Raw genomic sequence first — 23,162 nt, 5'->3', positions numbered from 1 at the left:
ATATTTGTGGCTTCCCCGAGTGGAGGTGGGTGGAGGAGTCTAGAGGTGGGTGGAGGTGGTGGAGTCTAGAGAGGAGGTGGGTGGAGGTTGTAGAGGTGGGTGGAGGTTGTAGAGGTGGGTGGAGTCTAGAGGTGGGTGGAGGTGGGTGGAGTAGTCTAGAGGTGGGTGGATGAGGGTGGAGGTTGTAGAGGTGGGTGGAGTCTAGAGGTGGGTGGAGGTGGGTGGAGGAGTCTAGAGGTGGGTGGAGGTGGGTGGAGGTTGTAGAGGTGGGTGGAGTCTAGAGGTGGGTGGAGTAGTCTAGAGGTGGGTGGATGAGGGTGGAGGTTGTAGAGGTGGGTGGAGTCTAGAGGTGGGTGGAGGTGGGTGGAGGAGTCTAGAGGTGGGTGGAGGTTGTAGAGGTGGGTGGAGTCTAGAGGTGGGTGGAGTAGTCTAGAGGTGGGTGGAGGAGGGTGGAGGAGTCTAGAGGTGGGTGGAGGTGGAGGAGTCTAGAGAGGAGGTGGGTGGAGGTGGAGGAGTCTAGAGAGGAGGTGGGTGGAGGAGTCTAGAGGTGGGTGGAGGTGGAGGAGTCTAGAGAGGAGGTGGGTGGAGGAGTCTAGAGGTGGGTGGAGGTGGAGGAGTCTAGAGAGGAGGTGGGTGGAGGTTGTAGAGGTGGGTGGAGTCTAGAGGTGGGTGGAGGAGGGTGGAGGTTGTAGAGGTGGGTGGAGGTTGTAGAGGTGGGTAGAGTCTATAGGTGGGTGGAGGAGTCTAGAGGTGGGTGGAGGAGGGTGGAGGTTGTAGAGGTGGGTGGTGGTGGGTGGAGGAGTCTAGAGGTGGGTGGAGGTGGTGTTCCGAATTTCTGAATGGTGGTGCTTTTTAAGCACCACCATTCCGAAAAATATTTTTCGGAATGGCAATGTTTCGGAATGGTGGCGATTCGGAATGGTGGGGTTTCGGAATGGTGGGGTTTCGGAATGGAGAGATGACCCCGCCTAGGGTCTGTAATGTTGTGTTCACCATGGTGTGTTTTGCATTGAGATCGGCTGCGATGTGACTCCACTGAATACCACAGGGCCTTCTGCCCGTGGCGCCTTGTAACTGAGTGAATTATGTTCAATAAATCTGACCAGATTCGTTGACTATAGAACCTCCAGCTTGACTCCAATTTCTTCCACTCACCATCGTTGCTACAACACACATGAGTCACTTGGTAGGCCTACATAAATATACATAAAAAACATATTAAAGTAATTCAACTAGCCGATCCCAGGGGTTAAAGCAAAAAGAAAATCCCAAGACTGAAAAATTTCAGACCAATTTTCAAACGATGTGGCGAACCCCCCAAATTTGCATCGATCTACGCCTGTCCTAGGCAGTGATAAAAGTCTGTGCAAAATACAAATGAATCATAAATTAATACCATGGCGCGCACACCAAATTTTGAGGTTGTAAATTATATTACAGAAGAAAATCAACTTTTACAAAATATTCTAATTCAGTGAGATGGAGCTGTAGTTTCCAGCAACATCTGGGAACTTTTTAAGTTCTGACGTTTAAGTGGTATTGGCAGATTGCTGCTGTGGCTTTAACATTTAGACATTTTTCTCTTCTGCTGAAAAAGGAGATTCTGCGTGAAGACTCAACAAGTATGGCTGGTCACATATCAAATGTTGGCAATACCAAAAGAGAGAAAAGCAATACAACACAACAGCAACACAAGAACTAAGTTTAGATTAGATAGTTTATTTATCTCGGCCATGGTTTATCTAGCATTATTACATACAGTAAAGGGATTGCCATGATACAATTGACCGAAAAGGAAAGGGCAGAAGTTTATTATGCCCACCTTTTTGAGATGTCAGTAATCTCATAGAAGGAAACAAAGACTGAATAAAGAAATCAGATTTCAACGTTGCTGCATTTCGAATCAAATCAAAAAAATAATAAACAAAATCATGTGGAAAGAAAATATTTTGATCAATCGACAGAAAAAGCACTACTTCTACCACTAATAATAGTGATAATAATAATTGTAACAATGATGATGATGCTGCTACATCATTGTCTACATCAGGGATCTACCAGTAGATCACAGAGGCTTTGCAGGTAGACCACATGACATGCCCCAAAATATACATCATTAAAATAATCTACTTGAATTAAGGTGACTGATTGATTTCAAGAGCTTTTCAGCTCAAACACACAATACAAATGCAATACAAATACAAAGTCATATACAAATAACTACGAATTCAATTTTCCTCTCTCTATTTCCCATTCCAAGTGTGTTTGTCTTATAGTATGCAACGCCAGTGCTGCTGTTTTCAGCAATGGGATAATACTTTTTTTTGGGTGAGTAGCTCTTGTTGAGCTGGTCATTGTGAAAGTAGCTCTCAAGTCAAAAGAAGTGTGGGCACCCCTGGTCTACATCATCATCATCATCATAAGTCAATCAAGGTGAATGTATGCATTCAAATATATTGCCCGTAAGAAGTATCATTATAACTTGTCATTGGCATCCAGCAACACATTTGCATAAGTCCCCATGTGCATCTGCAGAAAGTAGTTTTGACTGAATCTAGATCACAAGTTGTGTTAGCCCTGAAACATGACTGCCATGATGATTATCATGACAGTCATGACGAATCTTCACCCTATTTTTGGCACTTGCTGCATTTACAAACTAAACGTATATATAAACATTCAGATTTCAAATATAAAGTACTCACATTTTGTCTCACGGGTGTTAGCTAGTAGCAGCCCAATCGCTAGCACTGCTGCATTCCGCGTTCTTTAATAAAAAGCATTTTTGTCCGGTCATTTCTGTGTTTTGCCCGTTTTTGCCTTCAACTTCCGCCTTTCGGAACTGCACCTCAGCGCCCCTGTCGGTTGTCACTTGCAATGATTTTCAATGCCCAAAGGAAGAAGATAAATCTGGCCGTCTGCCACGTCTACAATTTATGTTTTACATTTCTGCATATGTTTTAGGTTATATGATCCGTTTGTTGGTTTGTCTAATGTTTCAGTAGTTTTTACTTTCCTTAGTTTTTTTGTTTATAGATCTATTATAGATTGTTTGATTTATTATTCTTTCAGTTAGTGTGTTTTTTCAGCTTATTAGCCTACAGTTATTGAAAAGTTATTATTGATTACCGTATTGTTGTAGGTTATAGGCTTAAGTAATGATAGGTTAGTAGGCCTACTCTTTATTTTCTTTAATAGTTTGATCCATTTAATACTTTTGGCTATTTATTTATTTTTTTGGAAAGTCTATGTATGACACTGTAGTTGCTGTTATTTATTTTTTGTATAAGACCTTATACCCGAGGGTTATATTAATGTTATTGTCATTTTATTTGTTTGTATTGCAGGCTGGATATCACAGCAATTAAACCCCACACACACAAAGATGGCACAGGCACTTCAGTTGAAATGTGTTGGCTGTAATACAGCCTTTACAAAGGGTTCTGGCGGAGGCTATAGAAAAGTGAAGATCTTGACTGTAACAACCCCTAAAACAGCCAAAGCTGTATTTCCTGAGGTGACCAGACGGTTGAGGCCCCCTTTTGGTGTTTTAAGCATTTTGTTAAACTTTAGCTATTGAAAAATTGCAATTTTTAGAAAAATCATGAAAATATTTGGAGGATTTGGAAATGAAAAAGGAACAAACACCACACACTGTCTTCAAATGCAGTGACCAACTTTTATTTCATACATACATACATACATACGATACAGCAACGTTTCGGCCTATGCGACCTTCATCAGGTCAACAAGTACAACATCAACATTGTACTTACCCAAATATTTTCATGATTTTTCTAAAAAAGCAGATCTACTCTGTGCCATACTATGAGCTTGTAGATCTGCAATTTTTCAATAGCTAAAGTTTAACAAAATGCTTAAAACACCAAAAGGGGGCCTCAACCGTCTGGTCACCTCAGGAAATACAGCTTTGGCTGTTTTAGGGGTTGTTACAGTCAAGATCTTCACTTTTCTATAGCCTCCGCCAGAACCCTTTGTAAAGGCTGTATTACAGCCAACACATTTCAACTGAAGTGCCTGTGCCATCTTTGTGTGTGTGGGGTTTAATTGCTGTGATATCCAGCCTGCAATACAAAAAAAAAAAATGACAATAACATTAATATAACCCTCGGGTATAAGGTCTTATACAAAAAATAAATAACAGCAACTACAGTGTCATACATAGACTTTCCAAAAAAATAAATAAATAGCCAAAAGTATTAAATGGATCAAACTATTAAAGAAAATAAAGAGTAGGCCTACTAACCTATCATTACTTAAGCCTATAACCTACAACAATACGGTAATCAATAATAACTTTTCAATAACTGTAGGCTAATAAGCTGAAAAAACACACTATACTAACTGAAAGAATAATAAATCAAACAATCTATAATAGACCTATAAACAAAAAAACTAAGGAAAGTAAAAACTACTGAAACATTAGACAAACCAACAAACGGATCATATAACCTAAAACATATGCAGAAATGTAAAACATAAATTGTAGACGTGGCAGACGGCCAGATTTATCTTCTTCCTTTGGGCATTGAAAATCATTGCAAGTGACAACCGACAGGGGCGCTGAGGTGCAGTTCCGAAAGGCGGAAGTTGAAGGCAAAAACGGGCAAAACACAGAAATGACCGGACAAAAATGCTTTTTATTAAAGAACGCAGAATGCAGCAGTGCTAGCGATTGGGCTGCTACTAGCTAACACCCGTGAGACAAAATGTGAGTACTTTATATTTGAAATCTGAATGTTTATATATACGTTTAGTTTGTAAATGCAGCAAGTGCCAAAAATAGGGTGAAGATTCGTCATGACTCTCGTATGAATACGAGAGTCATGTTTCAGGGCTAAAGTTGTGTATTTCTTACTTGCACGACTCCTGACAGTCACATATGAGACACGTTGACTAGTTGTCGGGCTTTTCCCCTGCATGTACCATCCATCCTCATGTGTCTTTTTAGATTATTCTTTTGTGCAAAGCCTTTGCCACAAACTGTACACGTAAAGGGTTTTACCCCTGTGTGTATCAGCATGTGCTTTTTTAGATCACTCATGTGAAAAAAGCCTTTGTCACAAACTGTACAGAGTTTTTCCCCTACTGTACAGAGTTTTTTGTGAGGTTTTTTCACCGGGTGAGTCATCATGTGTCGTTTAAAACTCTTCCTTTCAGCATAGCCTTTGCTACAAACTGTACACTTAAAGGGTTTTTGCACTGTATATGTATGTGTCCACATGTGACTTTTTAGAATACTCAATTGAGAAAAGCCTCTGCCACACACTGTGCATGTCATGGATAATTCCTCTGTATGAGTCATCATGTGCGATTTTAGATATCCCCTTTGAGTAAAGCCTTTGCCACAAACTGTACATGTAAAGGGCTGTTCTCCTGTAGGCCCATGAGTCATCATGTGTGATTTTAGACTACTCTTTTGAGAAAAGCCTCTGCCACAAACTGTACATGTAAAGGGCTTTTCTCCTGTATGAGTCATCATGTGTGATTTTAGACCACCCCTTTGAGTAAAGCGTTTGCCACAAACTACACATGTAAACATTTTGCCACGCAAACCATTCTTCCCCGTGCGTCTCCTCATGGAGTGAGTTTGTTTCGATGATTTCACATCTTTGGACAACTTGTTTCTAACTTCTTCAACATTTTGTGTCTCGTGTGACTTCAATGTTTTTATAGCTGACTGATTGACCACCCAGGTATCCTCCTCCGACTCATCACTATGTTCAGTGATGTCAGATTCAGAACGGTGTGAAGAGAGGAGGTCATCAATAGTGGGCTGTGATGTTTCACAGTCATCTACATCAGCTTGTGTTTGCATGTTTTGAGTTGAGGTGCTGGCTACAGGCTCCGTGTCTCGGTTTTCATCATCACCTTCACTTTTCACTTCTAGTAATGTCATCGTTGACCCATCAGCCTCCTCTGGTCTTTGAAGTAGCTCCTCCTGTTCCACATTAATGTGTGGAGGTTCTGGTTCCGCCTGGACCAGACTGGGGCTCATCTCCTGCTGTTCAGGTGAAACCTCCTCTTTACACACAGGGAGGTGCAGGAAGTCTAGGCAGAAGATACAATGAGAGAAAACCAATTAATGTTGGTCATGAAGTGTGGGTCATGACCAAAAGTGGCTGGCATCTCCCTTAGAGATAGGGTGAGAAGTTCAGTCACACAAGAGAGACTCGGAGTAGAACCGCTGCTCTTTCGCCTGGCCAGCTTAGGTGGTTCGGGCATTTGGTTAGGATGCCAATCGGGCATCTTCCTAGGGAGGTCCTCGACACACGTCCCACTGGGAGGAGACCCCGTGGCAGACCAAGGCGCAGTTGGAGGAAACACATTGACTCACCGGCCTTGGAACGTCTCGGGATCCCCCAGGAGGAAGTCACTTATGTTGCTCTAAAGAGGGAAGTCTGGAGCACTCTGGTGGAACTGTTGCCCACGCGAACCGACTACAGGTAAGCGGTTGAAGATGGATATATATATATTTTTTTTTAAAGGCATATAAAAAAAACATGAATTTTACACCGATTGAAAATATACACTTCAGAGTATAGACCACTTGGAATTATAACAATGAGTATTGCGCAAGTTAAATTACAACTTTTTGGGGGGAATGCAGAGGAATTTGTGTGAGGACCTGCTTGGATTCACGGTGAGTGGCATGCTGCAAGCTCATAGCGTGCTGCGACTTGGAGCTTGTAGATCTGCTATTTTCTGTGCACCATCATTCAAAAGAAATGGTGTCAGACCCTGGGCTGTTATTAGGTAGTGGGCGGCTATTTGAGTAAGGGCTACTATTTGGAAATATACGGTATATAAAGCCCAAACCACACGAAAGGGTCGGGTTGGGACAAAACATCTTTTTAAGGTAGACCACACCATTGCAACTCAATGAGTTGCATTGGTTTGGTTTACCTTAAAAAACATTTAGGATCAACCCAACCCTTTGGTGTAGTTTTAAGAGTGATGTGATATTGATGGTACCAAATATACCAGCATTCAAAAGTCAGCTCAATTTCCGAAATAAATTATAGGCAGTTCAAGCGAGTGGGAACAGGGATTTTATATCACTGAAACATTGATGAGGAGATAGTCCTACAAAAGAAGATAATTAAAGAAGGAAACGGACAGAGCATGACACTTACTGGTGTCCAGGAGGTCTTCAGGTTCCTGTTTAACAGAAACGGTCCAGGATGGTTGAGAACTCATCTTCACCTGCAGGCTGGTCTCCACAAACTGGTCTGGAATGAAGGAATAGAAAAAGGAGATATATTAGGAACGCTCTAGTCTAGATTGTCTAGAATGCTCTTAACACACAGGTACTAATTAACTATTCCGCCACTGCCAGCCTTTTTTGTAATGTAATTAGGTCTGCGTATTTGCCTTTTTTTGATGCACAGTTTCAATGGCAGCACAATCGATGTGGCTATAAAGTTTTAATGAGGGAAAATGTGTAAATTTCATGTGCACTGCACTAGCCACTAGCATATTTCACAAAATTAAAAAATTAATCTCTACCTGTACCTGATGATATTGCATAGAATGCATTAGTGATCGACCGATATGTTTTTTGGCCGATATTTCCGATTAGCGATTAGTGGAGAATCAAAAAGCCTGATATTACCGATATAAATTTAAGTAAAACTTTTTTTTTTACAGTAACAAATTCTAACACAATAATTCCTTTAAATGCATTGGAGAACATTTATTGCTTATAAAAAGTTAGCGCAAGAAGCACCAACATCGCTTCATTAACAACCTCCCCCCCCCATCAAATGCAGCTTTAATTTAATTAAAGTGCAAACATGTACTGTAGCAGAATATGGAACATAGTGCTGTATGAAGTGCAGGCCAGGGGGGCAGTCAGACAGATATTTTGTGAAGCCACAAGGAAATCGGGATTTCCTGACAGTTCATATAATGGCCTGTTGTGGCGCTGTCATTGGGCCCAAAAAAACCCATAGCCCCATAGAAGTCCATGTATTTGGGCCCAACTTCACCTAGACTGTATTACCTTAATAAACATGGTCATGAATACTTTCTACTTCCAGTCACTAGTTTAAAGTCTCATTTCTAATATCATAATATTCTTTTTGGAAAATTATGGTCCCATTTATTAAAAAAATGACCATAAAGTCGCGTATGATCTGAGGGGAGTGGCTACGGTTACAGTCTATGATCGAGTCAAAATAAAAACCAACTAAGAAGAAGGGGGGGAAGTCCCGCCGCGTTGTCTGGGCAAGCCAATGGGCCAGCTGGACCCAAACGGATCTAGAAAGATGGCGATGTACAATTCAAGGACTGACAGTCTTCATTTTACGTTCATGTTAGACCCGGGGAACGCTTTGTCCATATTTCTTTACAGTCTATGGTTTAAAACATTTTTTTTTAATCAGGGAAAAATAATCCGTTTATTTATCCAAATTGGTGATCTACAAGCCCACAGCACATTGCAGCATGACATGTTGAGAGCTTGTAGATCTGCTGCCCAAACCCCCCAAAGCCATTTGACCTTGTTGTTTTTACTCCACCACTGAAATTTGCCAATTTCAAGATCATAATATAGTATTATAGCAATACAAGACAATAGCCTTGTATGTCTCAAAACACTGGCCTACCGTTAAATTATTGTCAACTAAATAAATATGAATTAGAAATTAAGACAAATACTGACAATGCTACTGATTGGTTCATTCTTCATTGGCTTGCAGATAGTTATGCCAAAATGCAATAATAATAATAGGCTGGTCAGGATGGGGGGGAAAGTTGTCCTTTTAGAAAATATTCAGTTGGCTCGCATACACACACACGCACACAAACACGCACGCACACAGCATGCACGCACCCGCGCGAGCGCGCACACACACACACACACACACAAAGAACCGTTTACAGCTGCTGTAAGTTTGCAGCGTTAGCATAGGAGCTAGCGTTGGCTAATGTAGCCTTGTAGGTCTACCACTGTTACACCTTCTGTCCCTCTCAGTGTGGATTTTATTTTTGTTAATGCAAGATGAAAACAGCAATGCTTATGGTTACAAGGTTAGTATTACTCCTAGCCCTCTACTCTACTCTACTCTTCTCTCTCTTTACTCTGTGTGTGTGGAACTAGGGGTTACGTATGTAACCAAAGTTATATAACAGCGAGCAAGGCTGCTCACTTATGGGAGTTTGCGCCCCCTAGCGTAAACACAGAAGCATTATATAAACTCACAGACAATTTTGGCTGGGACTTTGAGACGTGATGACGTTGAGAACCGCCCACCGGTGCGCTAGTATAAAAGCGCGTCAACGTCCCCTAGTCTCCATTCGATAACAATTGTTCTCTTCTCAAGCAACAAGAAGGGAATCCTAGTGAGCAGCCTTGCTCGCTGTTATATAACTTTGGTTACATACGTAACCCCTAGTTATATTAATCAGCTTAGCAAGGCTGCTCACTTATGGGAGACTTTATTAACTCCCTTATTGTCATCGCGAAGTCTGGACCCTTAGGGCCCGTACCATCTGTGAGCAAGGACCACAGTACGTCCCCAAAAGGACTACTGCCCCTCCTTGGGAAAGCCAACCAGGCCCAGGTCTGTCATAAGCGCCTAAGAGGAGCCGACAGAACAACCAGCTCAGCACCCTGGAGAAGACCAATGTCCCCCCAGGGAGCCGAGTCACTCCACTAACTGGAGGCCACGCTCAGGACCGCATGCGCCATCGGCGCTGCTGTCACATCCAGCCTATAGAAGGTGGCAAAAGTGGAAGACGATGGCCAACTTGCAGCGGAACAAACATCCTGAACAGAGACCCCCTTACAGAGGGCCCAGGATGACGCCATACCCCTCGTGGAATGCGCCTTCAACCCTATGGGAGGCACTATATTCCTACCAGAGTAAGCCCGCTCTATAGCCTCCACGATCCACTGGGAAAGCCTAATCTTCGAGATAGGCAGTCCCACAGTCTTGGGATCCCAGGAGACAAACAGCTGTGTAGTCTTCCTTGTCGCCTTAGTTTTGTCCAAATACAACCTCAATGCCCTCACCGGACAGAGGTAATGCCTCCTCCTCTCCTCCTCAGAGGCAAAGGGGGGCGGACAGAACGCCACCAGGTCCATCGGTACCGGGGTAGCCAGGCGGTTCTTAGGTAAAAACGCCGGATTGGTCTTCATGACCACCCTAGCATCCCCATTAAACCTCATGCATTCCGCACTCGTGGACAACGCATGGATATCACCGACCCTCTTAGCGGTCACCAGAGCTATTAACAACGCTGTCTTCAGCGACAATAGCTTCATACTCAACCCCTCCAAGGGCTCAAACGGTGGTCGGGACAGAGAGTCCAGAACCAAAGCAAGGTCCCATTAAGGGACCAAAGACTTAGTCACCGGAAGGAGACGACTAGCTCCCTTCATGAACTGGCGTACCAGCGGGAGCTGGCCCACCGTCTTGTCCTCAAAACCAATGTGGCAGGCAGAGATAGCAGCCAGATACACCTTGACAGTACTAAAGGCTCTGTCTTTATCCAAGAGGTCCTGGAGGAACGACAGAACGACCCTCACTGGCGCTTGAAAAGGCACCACTTGAGCTGGTGAACACCAGTCCTCAAACAATCGCCATCTCAAATCATAGGCATCCCTGGTCGACTGCGCCCTCGCACACTGAATAGTGTTGATGACGCTCTGGGGAAGACCCTCCGCGCCAAGATTCAGCCTTTCACGGGCCAGGCCCAGAGGTCTAGATCTTCCGGCCGCGGGTGGAATATCTCGCCCCCCGCCTGAGTCAATAGGTCCCTGCGTACTGGAAGCTGCCAGGGCCGATCGTACAGGAGAGGGACAATGTCCGACTTCCAAGAGCCCCATCCTGGGGCCACTAAGATCAGCGACAGGCACTGCGTCCTCACCCTCTTCAGTGTGGGAAGGATGAGAGACAGCGGGGGGAAAGCGTAAAGAAGGCCCCGGGGCCAACGGTGCGCCAAGGCATCCAAACCTAACGGAACCGTCCCTGCTATGAAGAAGAACAGAGGACACTTGCTGTTCTCTTCCGACGCAAACAGATCCACTCGTGGCTCGCCGAACCTCCCCCACATCTGCCTGGCCACTGTCTTGTGCAGTGACCAAGCCGCGTAGAGGTATCGGCCCCTGGATAACGGATCCGCCCCCGTGTTCTGGAGTCCCGGAACGTGGGAGGCTCTGACCGAAAGAAGGTGCTCGTCGCACCATAGCGTCAGCCTGTGTGCTAACGCATGCAGTTTGGTGGACCGTAGGACCCCTTGCTTGTTGATATAGCACATCGTCTGTGTACACTTCACAAAAGTCCTTGGACTTAGTGACAGTCCGAACGGAAGGACCAGATATTTGTATATCTGTTCCTTGAAGCCGAACCGCAGGAATTTTCTGTGTGGTGGGTAGATGGGAATGTGGAAATACGCGTCTCTGAGATCGAGAGTTGTATACCAGTCCCCTCGACGCATCATGAGCAGCAGAGCCTTGCTCGTGAGCATTTGAAGCGAAACACTTTCACATAGCCGTTCAGAGCACGTAGGTCTAGAATGGGCTGCATGCCCCCCCCTTTCTTCTTCACGAGAAAGTAGCGGGAGTAAACCCCGGCGTTGCTCTGTTCCATAGACACCACACGTATAGCCTTCTTCTCCAGCAGAGACGCTATCTCGTCCTGGAGAACCTCGGCTGACTGACCACTCGCTTGCGAAAACAGAACGCTCCCACAAGTGGGAGGTCTCCTGGCAAACCGTAGATTGTTACCCTTCGAGGTGGTGTTCAACCCCCAAGGATGAACACCACAACGATTCCAGTCCTGTAGACACAGCGCCAGAGGGGTTGAAGCCAGCTCCGAACCTTACCGTGGTAGAGCGGCGTCCCTTCCGGTCAGGCGCGTGGAAGCTGAGAGTAGGGCCATCTATAGCCATCATCACAGACCGTCACACAGCGCGGAAACCAAACTGTTTCCTGAGGTCGCCCATTTGTGGGGGACCGAGTTGGCATTGTCTAGGTGGAAGCCGGGGCAAAGCCGTCAGGCTGGGGGTAGCCACTTTTCCCTGTAGACCAGGAAACACGTGACTGGAACCGTAGACCAAGCTCGCCGGTGTCATAGGCATGTGGAAGCTGAGAATAGGGCCATCTATGGCCGTTATCACAGACCGTCACACAGCATGGAAACAGGCTGTTTCCTAAGGTCGCCCACTTGTGGGAAACCGAGGCGGCATTGTCTAAGTGGAAGCCAGGGCAAAGCCGTCAAGCCGGAGGTCGCCACTCATTCCTGTAGCCAGGAAACACGTGACGGAAGCCGTAGACAAGCACCCGCTGGTCCACAAAACCCCGGTTACGCTAGTAACCTCATGTCCTCGCAGGCCGTTTCACGAAGCTGCACGTAGCACGCCCGTGAAGAGCCGAGTTGGCAGGTAGTCACGTTAGAGAGAGGTCTCGTCACAGGAGAACGTCACTCAGGTGGGACTTAAGCCGGGCTATTGCCAGCAACCTATTATCTTGCAAGGTCAAGAAAAGCGTGGACAAGCGAGCTGCAGGCAGGGCTTGCCTGCTATATGCTGCTCAGTTCGCCCCATCGTCGCAGACCCAAAGCCACGGGGCGTGTAGGTGTGTGTCTCGGCTAGAGCGGGCTACCAGTAGCTACCGCTAATGCCGGCACCGTGTGGAAGCTAACATGAGGTTGTACACCGTTCACGGCTCTTCACACGTTCGAGACCTGTAGGTCACCGAGGGTTCGTGTGGAAGCAAAACGGGCCGTAGCTAGCCGCGTTACAGACCGTCACACTGGTAAAGAAGCCTGCTAGGCCAACACACAGAGCTAAATTACCCATTGAGTTAGTGCTAACTTAGTAAAGAAAGCGGACTTACTGTTTAATAGAACTATGGTCACAAGAGTAACCCCCAGTTTCAATAAGCAGTTTCACAAGGTCGCCCACTTGTGGGGAACCGAGTTAGTGAGGGTCCAGGCAGGAAGTGGCATGCCGCTGCGAGCAGCCGCCTCATCCTGTAAGGTCAAGAGAGGCATGGGCGGACAGGTCGCAGGCAGGGCTCGCCGATTAAGGAGCCCTAGTTACGTCAGTAACCTCCGCTTCAATGGCCGCTCTTACAAGCTAAGTGCAGCGATAGCTGAGTCGCAGACCGCCACATCAGTGGGGTGCGAAGCGGCAGCCCGAGCCATCAGCCACGTAGGCGGAGGCTCCGTGGGCGAACACGCTACCTGCATGGTTCGCTGATTCATGCCACCCGGGTTACTAACAGTACCCTCGAGTTTTATCAATCAGTTTCACAGGGCTGTAAGTTTCAGACCAACACGCTGCCGTGGGCTCGAAGGGCCGCGGGACGTCGTGTGTGGAAGCTGGGGAAAGAGCTATCACTAGCTGTTCACCCAGACCGTCAACACAGCGTGAGAGCTAAACAGGCATATCACTATATGCTGTTTGAATCATCGGGGCGTCGGAGAGCGGCGCCTCCATGTCAGGGGACCAGTGCCTGGCTCCTTGTTTCAGAGCGCCAGTGTAGGCCTTCTGTGCAATAGAGGTTGCCATAGCCCAGGCAGTAGAGACACTCGTCATGCAAGTCGTCATGGGCGAGCAGGTCCTTGCAGGTCTTGCACGCCCCTTGTATGTACTGGCTGTGAGCGTCCGCCCGGGCGCGGCGGCGTTGGCGACGGGTTGTGGTCGGGGACTCTGCCATCACACGAGGCTTAGAAGCACGTGGAAACGAAGAGCAGAGTTACAAGCAGCCACGTAGGTGGAGGCTTCGTGGGCGAACACGTTACAGGCAAGGCTCGCTGGTTCATATAACCCTGGTTACAACAGTAACTGCGAGTTTAATCAATCAGTTTCACAAGGCTGCGCGTTTCAGATCACCACGCTGCCGCGGGCTCGAAAGGCCGCGGGACGTTGTATGTGGAGGCCGAGAAAAGAGCTATTACTAGCTGTTAACGCAGGCCGTCAACACAAACGTGAGAGCTAAACAGAAATATTACTATATGCTGTTTAGAATACACGGCGCCACGGGCTAGAAGGCTGCGGGGCGTTGTATGTGGAGGCCGAGAAAAGAGCTATTATTAGCTGTTAATGCAGGCCGTCAACACAAACGTGAGAGCTAAACAGAAATATTACTATATGCTGTTCAGAATGCCACGGGCTAGAAGGGCCGCGGGGCGTTGTATGTGGAGGCCAAGAAAAGAGCTATTATTAGCTGTTAATGCAGGCCGTCAACACAAACGTGAGAGCTAAGCAGAAATATTACTATATTTTGTGCAGCTCACCACGCCGTCACGGGCTTCGGGGCCGCGGGACGTGCGTGTGCTGTGTCGGCTACACTAGCTGTTAAAGCCGGCCGTCAACACAGACGTGAGAGCTAAGCAGAAATATTACTATATCTTGTGCAGCTCACCACGCCGTCACGGGCTTCGGGGCCGCGGGACGTGCGTGTGCTGTGTCGGCAGCTGTTAAAGCAGGCCGTCAACACAGACGTGAGAGCTAAGCAGAAATATTACTATATCTTGTGCAGCTCACCACGCCGTCACGGGCTTCGGGGCCGCGGGACGTGCGTGTGCTGTGTCGGCTACACTAGCTGTTAAAGCAGGCCGTCAACACAGACGTGAGAGCTAAGCAGAAATATTACTATATCTTGTGCAGCTCACCACGCCGTCACGGGCTTCGGGGCCGCGGGACGTGCGTGTGCTGTGTCGGCTACACTAGCTGTTAAAGCAGGCCGTCAACACAGACGTGAGAGCTAAGCAGAAATATTACTATATCTTGTGCAGCTCACCACGCCGTCACGGGCTTCGGGGCCGCGGGACGTGCGTGTGCTGTGTCGGCTACAGCGGGCTATGGTAGCAGCCACCGATGCCGGCACACGTGTGGAAACTAGCAAAGGGTCGAGAGTCTCGAGACCGTTTCTAGCCCGTCACACGTTCGGGACCTTAAGTCACCGAAGTTTGTGTGGAAGCAAAAAACACGCTATTGTTAGCCGTGTCAAAGACCGTCACACGGGTAAAGAAACTTAGCAGGGCTCGAGCCACCACACAAGTTACATTACCCACCAAGTTATTATTAACCTTGGTTAAGGAAAACGGACTTACCGTTTTTCTTTACTTCTCGAAGCCTCTAGGAAAGCAGTTTCCGCGGTACCGAGAAGTTTTCTCGTCCTTATGGAAATAACTCAGATGCTAAACCTTAGGGAGACTTCGCTTGCGCTGTGTTACACACATGAGAAGAAACAAATGAATGGAGACTAGGGGACGTTGACGCGCTTTTATACTAGCGCACCGGTGGGCGGTTCTCAACGTTATCACGTCTCAAAGTCCCAGCCAAAATTGTCTGTGAGTTTAGATAATGCTTCTGTGTTTACGCTAGGGGGCGCAAACTCCCATAAGTGAGCAGCCTTGCTAAGCTGATTAATATAACTGGGAGGGAGGGAGGAGCAGGCAGAGCCTGCTGTGCTCTGTGTCTACTCCTCCTCTGTGTTACAGAGAGAAGCCGCTATTGAAGCTATACATCTCCTTACAACCGTACTCTACCGGATTTTCAATGAGAGTGGAGTGGTTGTTGTACTTTTTTGCGCATTTATGACAAAATATAATAATCGGCCGTTTTTTTCCGATTATTAACTTTTACCACCGATAGCGATATTAATCAAAAACATGAATATCGATCACTAGAATGCATTCTGTAAATACAAGTAGATTTGTAGTATTGTAAACTAAACTGTTCGATTCTCTTTTCTCCTCTTCTCTTTGTAATTTGTAGATATAATAAAGATCGGCATTTGTCAGACAACGACACAGCCAGGCTGGCCACGGTGATGGTGTTACAGGAGCCCCAGTCCCACTAGACATTTTCTGGAGCTCCTGGAGATCAACAACATAGGGAGGACCACGAGGACATGGACGAGCCACCTGAAATCGGTTAAAAAATGTGAGTATTCTGTGTGTTTAACGTATGCGGCGTGTACCTCCATGGTGTGGTTGCTGTGCTTGTTGTCGAAGATGAGGGACTCCTGGCTGAGCTGGTGGTCGCCCTCCAGGTTGTAGGACACGTGGCCTATCTCCTGGTGACGAACAGGGCAAAGAGAAGCACAGCAGGGGGACAGTGGTTAATACAATTAGTTTATTTCTCGTATGGCTAGAGGTGTGACTGTGAAGTGATGCACTGAGAATCACACAGCGGACTGGACAGTACCTCCATCTTGGTACTCATGGTCTCTCCAGCAGAGTTTCTACTAGTGTCTCTATCTCTCTCTGAAAGAGGCTGCACATGAACTGTTCCACCGAACTGAGGCGCTCGTTGACAACACACGATATCTCCTCTGACCAACGCCATGTGTTCATTTATAGACAGCCGTAGAGACTCTATTTGGAACTTTTCACCTCCTTTATGATACATTTTTCCAACGCGCTCTTTATTGTTAGCCTACTCAGGCACTGTTCTAGAGTACCCTCTAGAGTATTGAAAAAATATATATTAATTTGAGAATTAAAACTATAAATTAAGCATTTAAACGATGCTATAAGACACACATTATGTAAACAAATTAAAAAAAGTAATAAGTAATGTTTCTGTGTAAAGATAAGTAATTAAAAAGTTATCTAAATGGATAAATGCTATTCACTGGAGTGCATGGACTTTATAAAGTGGACAATGGACAAAAATCCCTGCTATGTATCGACTAGTGTGACATACGCACATGTCCGGGGAGACCTCCTCTACAACACCACACCCTCCGCTAAGCAGCAGAGGTGTAAAAAATGTTTTGGCACGAGGATTTTTGTCCAGCGTCCACTTTATAAAATCCATACACTCCAGTGAATAGCATTTATCCATTTAGATAACTTTTTTACGTTATTTAATTGCTTATTTTTACACAGAAACATAATGTGTGTCTTTACGATAACTGTAATGTAATAATGATACTAATAATGTCATGTAATAATTATTTAATTAACGTCACTTTTATTCTGAAAGCAACCGGATGTCTTAGATTTGCTATCTCTCAAACAGGAAGTTCTAGATTTGCCAAGAAGACGGAGCCCTCTACTCAGATACAAAAGCGACCATGGTTTCGTCCTCGGGTTGAGTACAGACTGACGTAGAGGGTGCGCTGTGACTGGCCAGTCGCTGTGATTGACATTCTACACCTAAACCTAACCCTAACCTTAACCTCAGTAAAACTATACCTAAACCTAACCTTAACCTCAGTAAAACTATACCTAAACCTAACCCTAACCTTAACCTCAGTGAAACTATACCTAAACCTAACCACAGTAAACTATACCTAAACCTAACCTCAGTAAAACTAACCCATTGGCTGGGGGGCGTTTCCTAGAACGAAACCATGCTAGCTTTGCACAATTGGCAGGTGCCTTGCGAAAGGTGCTGGGTAATTAATTAATCACACCACCTGCCAATAGAGCGCCGCAGTCCCCGCCCCCCTTTCAGAAAAGCGAGTGGCCCAGGAAGTGGAAGCCCCATGCATTCTCCCATCGGCACTTTTAATATAATTTATTTAAAGACGGTTACGCCGCGGACAAAGCCAATTCGGATCGTGACGAATCATGACAATGAACACAATCTTTTGGGACGATCAAATCATTAGAAAGAAGAAAAGAAAGTCAGGAGACAACACTATTTGTTTTATTTTTCGTCTTATAAATTATTTGATCGGCCCAAAATATTGTGTTCATTGTCATGATTCGTCACGATCCGAATTGGCTTTGTCCGCGGCGTAACAGTCTTTAAATAAATTATATTAAAAGTGCCGATGGGAGAATGCATGGGGCTTCCACTTCCTGGGCCACTCGCTTTTCTGAAAGGGGGCGGGACTGCGGCGCTCTATGGTGTGACTCAAACTTTTGTGTTTCCCTGGTCAATTGGTGATGACGTCTGCGGTAAACAGGATGTATTCGTAAAATCAGACCAGCGATCATTCCGGCCCCCCCTCGCCCGGAGAGAAAGACGTCTGTGTGCATCTCGTAAAAAAGTGGAGATAATTGACTAAATACACGTTTTGTGCCAGAACTTTCACATGGATATAAACTAGAGGACCATCTTTCACTCCACGTCTTTGGAATTATTTAATGGGCGAGTACAAATGTAGCATTTATCACATTTAGGCCGCCAATTTACAACCCGAATAGAAGTTAAGCAGACTGTTCTATGGCTCTGTATGTGAAATACTGTACATAACAACAAGAGCCATTCTAGGGCTAGCATTATTACAGTTGGAAAATGTGATGCAATTTTCAGCTCATACTGCACAGATACCAGACAGACACTTTCTGCTTAACACCCTCCGCGCCATTGCCTTAGATTAATGTCAATTCATTAATAAAACGCTTGCCGCCATTGCCGTAGCCCTTCGGCAATTGTTGTTTTATAGTGCATTTGATCGATCGAGCCATAATGCTACTTACGTTAGCCGGTTAGCTAGCTGTGTTGTTAGCACAGCATTGGATCGTTCATCTTAGTTCGTCGTCGCCATAAGAATCCATTCTATCCGTTTCTTTCAATCGCCTGTATCTCCTATTCCTTGTCCCAGATGGCATTTTTGGTCAAAACAGCGTTTCTTTGACGGCACGAGCCGACGTTGTGGAGGTCTATAGTGTACCCGGCATGATTTGATCATGTAAACAAAGGTTGTCAAGGCAACGTAAAGCTGGCAGAGATGAGCTCACTTCCGGTTGAGGCAAAATGTGGCTTTTCAAAATAAGAGCTCAAATTAAAAAAATGCTGGCGTGAATTAGGACCTAATTTATCAATAAATGGCGGCAGTCTAAGTGTTAATAATATAGCTCTAATGGACCAGAGCTAACTTAATAAGTGCTCTTCAATTACCTCAATAGGATTATAGTGTACTGTGGATATCAAAAATCACACATGTGTGAAGTGAGCAGTGGAACTATACTGTAATTGTTATACTGTACTGAACTCCTGTACAGACAGTCGTGCTGAACTGCTGTACAGACAGTCGTCCTGAATACTGATTACACTAAAATCTCTTGACTATAGCATAGCACATGCCAAAGTGGCATTATTACCTTCTTAACCTTGACCAGTGTAAGGAAGCACTCCTCGAACTGGGTCATGGGATCCCAGGGGTCAATACAATAGGGGAGATCCAGGGGTCCGCAGCTCAATTATTAATAGCTACTAGTAACCAATTGTACCCTTATAGGTATATAATAATTCAGAAACTCTACAAATAGAACCAAATTGACCTGTGAGGGTCATATGAAAACCTCACCTGTATGAGACGTTCTTTGGTGTATCTTCAAACAGAGTTGGTTTTCGAACGCTGAACACTTGAACACTTTCCCACAGTCCTCACATCGTGCCTCTGTGTCAGCACTGTCAGGGTCTTTCCTTCTTCTGCCTCTCTTCCCAGGCTCCCCGTTTCCCACCGAGTCACTGTCCACCCTGTATTTCATTGGTGGCCTGATTTTGCGTCTACTGTGTCGGGAGCGGTCAGCCCTTGGATCATAATCTGTTTTGCGTCTACTGTGTCGGGAGCGGTCAGCCCTTGGATCATAATCTGTGTCATCCGAGTCTTTATGCAGCGACTCAGTCAGGTATTTGTCTGCGGCGTCACAGTTCAGGCTGGAATTCTCACCAATGTGCTCGTCTTCTGAAATCGGAGCACCTCCGTCATCATAAACTACTTCTACTTCTTTACTCGATATCCCACCGTGCCTCTCCTCCGTCACCGTCACAATCACATTTTTCCTCGGGCGTCCTCGCTTACGCTTTGGCAGATTTGAGAACTCTGCACTGACCTCGGCAGGAGTTGTTGTGGGGCCGAGCTCACCCAGGGCCCTCACAAGGTCACTGACCTCCAGAAGACGGGCCATGGCCATGAGCTGCCCAGTGGCACTCTCCTCCACAGACACCTGGGCGCAGTAGATGAACTCCAACACCACAGCAAAGTAACTGGATGTCATGCCATCAAGCCTGTAGGTAGACTGGCTGATCTGGTCCTCTGCAGTGAACATGAGGGTGAAGTAGTCACTGCTTGCAGCCAGCAGGGCCTTGTGTGCCTTGAAGTGCACCTCCTCAACGATCAGCGTTATGTCACACAGCAGGTCCCTCTTTCTCAGCCTGTCAAATTTGCTCAAGATGCTGTCCTTGTGTGCTTCTGAGCGAAGGGCCATCCGTGAACCAACGGAAGCTGGAGTTGGCTCTGTCATATTGTACGGTTCCGTTTTGTTTCAGTATCACCTGGAGTGGAGGAAAGGAAATAATTCTGTAAGACACTGGTTCTTAAAGTGGGGTGTGTCCAGGGCAGAGTCCTGCACGGGTCCAATTGTTGATACCCGCACCCGTCCATCATCAGTTCCACAACCCACCCGTTACCCGTGATTTATATAAAACTCGAAACCAGATCCGCCCCGCCCGTCAAAAAATGTACCCGTTACCCGTTCGTATCACAGGCACCGATAGCTATCATTGACTTTATTTCATCCAACACCGCATGTGGTGTGGCGGGCGGCGGCAGTGTGTTCAGGCCCGGCGCCACGGGGGTGCCAGAGGGTGCCCAGCACCCTCCGTTCCAAATTCTGCAACCTCACTTTTATGTACATACAGCATAGTTTTACTATACCAGTAAGACGCGCAAACGCGGGAAGCGAACGCAGCTGAGACCCTGCAGATCATGTCTGTCTGTCTGTGTGTCTGTCCCGCTGTTACTGTATATGTGGACCTGGCCCCTTTTGTGCCCATATATGGAGCTGAGTGGACCTGGCCCCTTTTGTGCCCATATATGGAGCTGAGTGATTGCTGATGCAACACACTCCATATTTGGATAGCGGGACAGACACACGGACAGACAGACAGACAGACACACACACAGACAGACATGATCTGCTAGGTCTCATTGCGAACGCAGTGAGCACTTACTATGAGACCTAGCAGATCATGTCTGTGCGTGCGTCTGTCTGTCTGTCCGTGTGTCTGTCCCGCTATCCAAATATGGAGTGTGTTGCATCAGCAATCACTCAGCTCCATATATGGGCACAAAAGGGGCCAGGTCCACTCAGCTCCATATATGGGCACAAAAGGGGCACCATATAAGGAGTCCCCAAAGAAGCTATACGTCCAAAACCCAAATATGTACGAGCTGCGTTCGCTTCCCGCGTTTGCGCGTCTTACTCGTAGTAAGTGCTCACTGCGTTCGCAATAAAAATTAGATGTGCACCCTCGCCATTTTCAAATGCCCTCAGTCATTTCATCCTGGAGCCGAGCCTGAGTGTGTTGCACACGGAACGGAAGACATGTAGTTCATGACTGAGACTACTGCTGCTTATTTTCATTTTACATAATTTACATTATTTTACATAAAGTGATATCATGATTTCAACCTAAATGGCATATTGGCATAATATAGGCTATCAACAAGGAGAGGATGATATAATTTAAAAAAAAGATTAGCCTGATGAGTCGACCGTCTTGCTCCAAGGCTGTTTCAAACATGGTCATCACTCATCAGGCTAATCTTTTTAACTTTATTTACACTTAGACAGAGTGGCGCATTAGGCCAACATTACTTGGGTTAGCTTACATCTTGTGTTGAATGTTGGCATTATAAATTATAATCCCTTGGTCACTTGGTGTTTCATCAACACAAACGAAAATATAGGCTACAGTCTGCAGCCTGGTGATAAAAAAATAAACTCCACACGTGAAATGCTACGATAAGGAAGCAAGGATTAGCCGTGATGTCACTGCTATGCAACAAGGAAGTAGAATGAAGCACAGCAGCAGAAACAGAACGCCATTATGAAGGAATCGGCAGTGATGTGACGTCACTGTCGATTCCTTGGGCATGTGACGGATTTAACTTGTCTCCGCTGTTGAGGAGAAACCCCAGCTCAGCTGCTGTTTATAACATCGTGCAGTGCGGGTCCACCGGTCCAGTGTCCACTGATTAAAAAAGGTCACCCACCCGCGTTGTGTTGCGTTCCGCCCGTACCCGTTAACTTATAAAGTTATATTGTCCCACCCGTCAAACTCTGGCACCCACGGGTTATCGCGGGTATCCGACCCGTTGCAGGACTCTGGTCCAGGGACCAGGGACAGGAGGAATTGAAGGAGAATACGCCGCCTGCAGCCTGATGGGAATATGCATTGCCATTGAACCCCTACCATGAAATGTTCTATGAGCAAGGTGTGGCTGTAAACAAGTCCTTGGCTTAGTCCACTTCCCTGGGTAAACAAAGAACTTTGCTTGTTTTGTAACTTCCTCAACATTTCTCCTGCCCTGGCTAATCAATAAATCATAGTTTGCAGAAAATATTTCAGTTAACAACTTCAGACCATGACTAACTTCAACCAATTTTTCATCGTTTCTGTAATGATGGGAAAATAAACTAACAGTAACGAGTAACAGTGGGTAGTTAGAAACAATCTGTTAGCTACATTGTGTCCAACAATGCCCGCTGTGCTCGGAGATAACTCGCTAGAAGTAGGCCACGATTAAAAGCGACTGAAAAACGCCAGTAAATATGCGAAACAATATAAATCTTCTGTGTGACCATATCCCCAAATTGAACTGACTGAAACTTATAATATCGAGCTTATAGGACCTTACCTTCTATTTTTATCCACTATGGAGGACGTGAACGGGATTGTCGCAAGAGATTTTGTTACAGTCTTCGCAATACAAAGGCAACAAGACGGTTAATACTTCCGAGTTAACGTGGTTCAAGCATGCGCAATAACGATCCAGACGCTGTCGTCCCTTGATGCCTTTCGCCCCCTGGTGGAGGTTTGTCATCATTGTGCTCAGAGAATAATAAAACTGTTTTAAAAGCAAATGGAGCAAAAATAAACACAAAGATAATCATTGAAATTAGACTATGGATATACAGTAGTAGTATACCGTCTGTATCATCAATTTGAGTGTGACGCGTGCACACACACACACACACACACACACACACACACACACACACACACACACACACACACACTCTCACACACACACACACAGCTCTAAAGTCTCAGCTTTAGGCTATAGGTAGCCCCGCAAGCAGAACCCGAATGTAGTAAAGTGTCTGACACTTTTATGACTTTACTGCATTGGGTCCTGCTTCAAGTGGGGCTGTCGCCAGTTACGCACAAACAAATACAATGTAACACGCCATGAGACGGACTTCTGCGCG

At 46.0% G+C, this 23,162-nt stretch overlaps 1 protein-coding gene across 3 annotated transcripts in view; it reads right to left on the bottom strand.

The window, feature by feature from the left end:
- LOC308318222 (alpha-actinin-2-like) overlaps nt 1-23,162 on the bottom strand; it is a 66,172-nt gene that overhangs the window by 16,041 nt on the left and 26,969 nt on the right. The window contains exons 1-5 of one of the 3 annotated variants that reach the window (XM_080767678.1): nt 22,589-22,646; nt 19,250-20,220; nt 15,962-16,057; nt 7,158-7,253; nt 4,727-6,072 (exon numbers count right to left, since the gene is read on the bottom strand). The exons of 1 other annotated variant lie outside the window; for it this stretch is intronic. In XM_080767678.1, the coding sequence (XP_080623804.1) occupies nt 4,898-6,072; nt 7,158-7,253; nt 15,962-16,057; nt 19,250-20,189 (2,307 nt within the window). In that variant the 5' untranslated portion in view covers nt 20,190-20,220; nt 22,589-22,646 and the 3' untranslated portion in view covers nt 4,727-4,897. Of the gene's footprint in view, nt 1-4,726; nt 6,073-7,157; nt 7,254-15,961; nt 16,058-19,249; nt 20,221-22,588; nt 22,647-23,162 lie in introns of those variants that run through there. One more of the 3 variants, XM_080767679.1, reaches the window with a different exon arrangement.

This window comes from Protomyctophum bolini (genome assembly GCF_963924005.1).
Source record: "Protomyctophum bolini genome assembly, chromosome: 7".
NCBI lineage: Eukaryota > Metazoa > Chordata > Actinopteri > Myctophiformes > Myctophidae > Protomyctophum > Protomyctophum bolini.
This window is presented reverse-complemented; position numbering and strand designations above follow the sequence as displayed.